Source organism: Poromitra crassiceps, assembly GCF_964638095.1.
Source record: "Poromitra crassiceps genome assembly, chromosome: 10".
NCBI classification, from domain to species: Eukaryota; Metazoa; Chordata; class Actinopteri; order Beryciformes; family Melamphaidae; genus Poromitra; species Poromitra crassiceps.
This window is the reverse complement of record NC_139631.1, coordinates 52,043,856-52,048,860: the sequence shown is the minus strand read 5'-3', so window position 1 is coordinate 52,048,860 and position 5,005 is coordinate 52,043,856. Positions and strand designations below refer to the sequence as shown.

General features: G+C 41.1%; 1 protein-coding gene across 1 annotated transcript; it reads left to right on the top strand.

Moving 5' to 3' along the window:
• Nucleotides 1-840: 840 nt before the first annotated feature.
• rpl35 (ribosomal protein L35) lies at nt 841-3,947 on the top strand. Its single transcript, XM_083644063.1, has 4 exons — nt 841-984; nt 2,024-2,160; nt 3,319-3,400; nt 3,756-3,947. Exons 1-4 carry the CDS (start codon nt 982-984, stop codon nt 3,903-3,905), a joined length of 372 nt encoding a protein of 123 aa, XP_083500189.1. The 5' UTR covers nt 841-981; the 3' UTR covers nt 3,906-3,947.
• The last annotated feature ends 1,058 nt before the right edge of the window (nt 3,948-5,005 follow it).

The following is a 5,005-nucleotide window of genomic DNA, read 5'->3' as shown; positions in this document are numbered from 1 at the left end:
TGTTACTAGTGACAGACACAGTCTCCAATGGTTAATATACTGTCTCAGTGTCTCCATGAGAATCACAGAAGCAATGCACTTTTCTGACTGTTTGATTCTGCTGTGTTAAATACTGTACAATCACTACAGAGTTTCTGTCTTCTGCATTCTATGATTTAACAATAGCTTCCACTACATGCTTATCTTTACCCCCATTTATTGAGAATAAATTGAAAATGAGAAATCAACGTCTGGCTACACATCAAGTTGTGAATTCAGCTTTTTCTTTATCTTACCATATATTATCTCTGATGTATTCTAGGCCAGGGGTTCCCAAATGTTTCCGTGTTATCGAGCATGGTGCAGGTTGGAGACTGCATTGAATTTGTGTGTCGGGACTCGGGGGTTTAGCGTTCAACAGTTAACGCTACACAGTTTTGTGGAGGAAGGAAAGGATTCAGTTATATTTGTTAATATTACAGTATGTATAAAATATAAAATAAATTATATTCTTTTGGGTTTTGTTAACAAATGGCACAATAATTTCCTTCCATAAATCTTATACAGTATAATAGTAATCATATTAGCTGAGCCACCAGCACCCACCGCCCTCACTTTGAAAACCACTCATACAGCACGTCTCAATAATTCTATAATTTCTCACCGGTATTTCATACCACAGAAATTAATTCATACCTCCACCTAGCCTGGGTAAAGCCTTCAACGTGACGTCACAGACTATGCCTGTAGCGTAGGTTTCAGAGGTCACGTGGAGGCTGGGTTTACCCAGGGCCAGGCTAACCCCCACCCTAGTAGGTGATCTGTTTTCAAGATACGTTTGTCCTGTTCCAAAGAGTGGCGGTTATTCTGCGGTCCTTCCGCCGGTGGCGCTGTTGGAGTTTGCAGAAAGGGAATTTAAACCCGTCGAAGAAGAAATTATCCGGAAGCTACTTTTAGACCACGCGGTACGTCCGGCCTTTCCGACAGGGCAGCGAGAGGAACATGGTGAGAAACCCGCCGCTGCTCCACAAACTCTTAGAATCACAGCATTTACACCCCCAAAACCTCCAGACATGTGTTATATCCGTGTGCATAAGCTTCTTATGTAGCTGTTGGTGTATGTTGTGATTAGTAGGATGTTGCTATTTTCCATAAAAATGTTATCGTGTCCTGGCGCTGAGGCTATCCGCTAACGTTAGCTTGCGTGGCTAGCTAGTTAGCTTATGTCGGTATGGAGAGGCAGGGTTTGTAGCTAACGTTACCTTGCTAACATGACTCGGTAGTGTGAACTAAACACTAACGTAATACAGCAGCATAGTCGGAACTTGACAGACTGTTAGTTATATTACACAGTTGTCTCGTTGCAGCGCGATGTGTTTTACTCTAGCATAGGGCCGACTGAAGCTTCTTGCTGATACGTTAACATGTCCAGGTTTTCTACGCAAGTCTGGAAAACGATATAAAAAAATATTCCCAGGTCTTGAATAGTTGGGAATTCTAAAAGTTCTAGCTTTGATGTTGTAGACCCATTTTGAGTCAACGGTTTTTGTTGTTTTGACGGATAATGTTAAGATGGAGGGATGCTCTTATTACCCAGCCGCTGTCAGCATGCATTAAACCCACACAATTAAAGTGGGACTTCTCCTGCATGGCATCTCGTGGTCAAAGATGATTTCGTTGAGCTGATGTTTTGCTGATGCATTCTCAACTGCTTACCAAAAGACTGAGACCCGAGATGGAAAAAGATGGGATGTCAAATGTAAAGCACGTAGGAACCCTGCGGCCTGCCAATCATCTCGCATATTGTGGTATTTGTCACTGTGAGGAAGTTTGTTGCTGTCTTATCTGCTTAAGATTTGAACCCAGACAAAATCGTCAAAGCAAGGCCTGGAAAAAGTTTTTTTTTTTTTTTTTTTTTATTTTTTTTTTATTATACAATGTGTAGCAACCCTGTAGATACGTTTCAGAAGGCATACTGTTTGAAACTATTGGAGAGCTATCTGTCACTAAAACAAATGTCTTGATCCATTCTGTCACCATACAGGCCAAGATCAAGGCAAGAGATCTGCGGGGCAAGAAGAAGGAGGAGCTGCTGAAGCAGCTGGACGACCTGAAGAATGAGCTGTCCCAGCTCCGTGTGGCCAAAGTGACAGGTGGAGCTGCCTCCAAGCTCTCCAAGATGTGAGTGAGACTGTTTTTCACATTATCCAGTCATTGGAACAGGATGACCAAAACTATTTTCTGTTAACGGTGAATGGAGTTGTCCTGTCCCCCCCCCCCACACACACACACACACACAATTAAACTGCGACTTTTCCTGCATGGCATCTCGTGGTCAAAGATGATTTCGTTGAGCTGATGTTTTGCTGATGCATTCTCAACTGCTTACCAAAAGACTGAGACCCGAGACGGCCTGAATGTTCCTCATGGTAGCTTTTTCACATTCCCTCCTTGATGCATTTCACATATGAGCTGTTTTTGTTTTTAAGCTAACTTTGATGATGTTGACATGATCTCGAGAATATTGACATGAAAAGCATTGTCTGCGAAAAGGTAAACATGAAAGCAGGCAGTCTAGCATGATCAAAATGGCAGGTAGACAGACAGCATATAAAGCAGGTGGTTGAGCGGTGTTTTGCTGTGGGATGAGATGGGATAAGAAGACTCCTGGTTCAATGCCATGTGTCATGAAGCTTTTCATTCCAATCAAACAGTACAGATTATCAGTGAAATTCTCTGAAGTGAAAACCTAAACTCCCAGCCCTCTATGGCACACCAGCGTTTATTAAAAAAAATGGTGGAGGTCAATGTGTAGTGCCAGATTTCAGTGTGCGACACAAATTGTTATAGAGTAAGAGTACTGCAGGAATGAGTGTGGAACTAAGACCTGGATGTCAGCACTTCGGCTCTTATGTGTAAAAATCAATGGGATTTTTGTCAGGTATGATTCACAACTGTGTATACATGTGCTATAATCTGCCACTACTCAAGAAACCTAAATAATGCCAGAAACAGCTGTCTTTGACAATGCATGTAGTTACTCCTCTGCCGAGTGTAATTTCCACAAGTGAAAAGTTAAATCCAATTTTAGTGATTAACAAACTCTGCAGCTCTTTGTTGACTAATTGTGACTATGGAAGAAAACTTGTCGAACTGGTAATCAAGACAATATTTGCTTTCAGCTAAATTTTAATTTGCTCATGTCATGAGTTGAACGTCTTCATGTCCTACTATTAAACCAGGATCTGTATGGGTCTTTGGATGTTGAAGGTTTGAATTTGGACCAAATACCACGCAACTTTACTACCAATTAATTGAAATGTTTTTGTTTTCCACCAGCTGCGTTGTCCGCAAATCCATTGCCAGAGTTCTGACTGTCATCAACCAAACACAGAAAGAGAACCTGAGGAAGTTCTACAAGGTGAGAGCGTGCAGTAGATTCACTGACAACACAATTCTGACACGTGCCTTTTTCCCCACAACCACTGGCACTCTTTCTCTTTTAATATGGCGTCCATGGTCAAAGATGATTTCGTTGAGCTGATGATTTGCTGATGCATTCTCAACTGCTTACCAAAAGACTGAGACCCGAGACGGCCTGAATGTTCCTCATAGGGGCTTTTTAATATTCCGTCTGATGATGCTTTACACATCATCCCATGGTTGAAACATGATAGATTTTCACAAATTGTAACCTCTTTTTCTTAACTTTGGTTAATTTTCATCCTGATATAGTGGCAATGTTGTCTTGGTATTGATTGATTGTTTGTTTTCAGGGCAAGAAGTACAAGCCCCTGGACCTGAGACCCAAGAAGACCAGAGCTCTCCGCCGCAGGCTGAACAAGCATGAAGAGAGCCTCAGGACCAAGAAGCAGCAGAGGAAGGAGCTCCTGTACGCCATGCGTAAATTTGCCGTCAAAGCTTAAAGGCATTTTCTGTTGATAAAATAAACCAGTGTAAAAGACTCATTGTTGGCTGTTTTTCTGCCACCCCTCTTCTACAAAGTATCTACAACAGCGCTTTTCAAAGTCAGACTGTGGGCCTCCTCCCCCAGACAAAGCTGGGAGTATTGGAATTTAAAAATTTTGTTTTCCAGACTTGGAGAAGTCATGGAATTTTGTGTGCAATTAAATTGTTAAAGTAATCTTCTGTGGATAACCTTCCACGTAATGTAACGTATCAGCAAATGTTTTCTGTAGCTGTTGATGTAAATCCAATATAAAGAGGTGTGTCCACTCCTATTTGTCCAATGTAGTAATTCTGGTGTTTATTCAGTCACTGCCTCATGGAAGTTCTGTTATGGATCCTTGAAAAGACATGGAAAAGTTTTTGACATTTTATACAGGAATATGAACTACAGTAGCTCATTTAGGACTGAACTTTGTTCATAATTCAAAACGGTGTATGGTGGGGATTGGGGCTGATTTTGAGATGGAAAATGTTTTGAAACCTTGATCATTTAGTAACAAATACTGTATGGATGGACATTGCAATTCTTAAGTGAAACTGCAAACCAAAGACATTACTGTGTATGGCGCTTGTATAATTAGTGTAGATCAGGAGTGCTAAAACTTTTAGGATGAGAGCTACTTACAAAAAATAAAACTAGTCACGAGCTACTTCTTTACTGCCCCCCCCCCCCCCCCCCAAGTATACATTTAGCACATTTTAACAGTATTGCATTATTTCATCATGTTAAATACTGAGTTACCGGTAGATACATGAATGGGGTTTACTTTATGGATTAAAAATAAATTTCAGATTTATCTGGCGAGTTATGTTATGGGCACCCCTGGTGTAGAGATAGCGGTATTTTCCCCATGAGACTAGTGAGGTGTGTTCACCTAGCTAGCTACAGAGAAGCCCCACACAGCTTGTGAACTGAAGAGAGTGATGCATCCATATTATTTGAGAGAATTTTGTAAAATTAATTTCTTCACAGGGCCTTTTTCACAGCAGCCATTTTTTGTGTCTAAAAGGCAGGGTAAACCAAAACATGAATGAGGTATAGATTGGAAGTTGGAAA

What these genes read in the sequence shown, in the direction of transcription:
- rpl35 (XM_083644063.1), top strand. An exon ending in GCCTCCAAGCTCTCCAAGAT is followed by an intron (nt 2,161 to 3,318) that starts GTGAGTGAGACT and finishes GTTTTCCACCAG; the next exon opens with CTGCGTTGTCCGCAAATCCA. An exon ending in ACCTGAGGAAGTTCTACAAG is followed by an intron (nt 3,401 to 3,755) that starts GTGAGAGCGTGC and finishes GTTTGTTTTCAG; the next exon opens with GGCAAGAAGTACAAGCCCCT.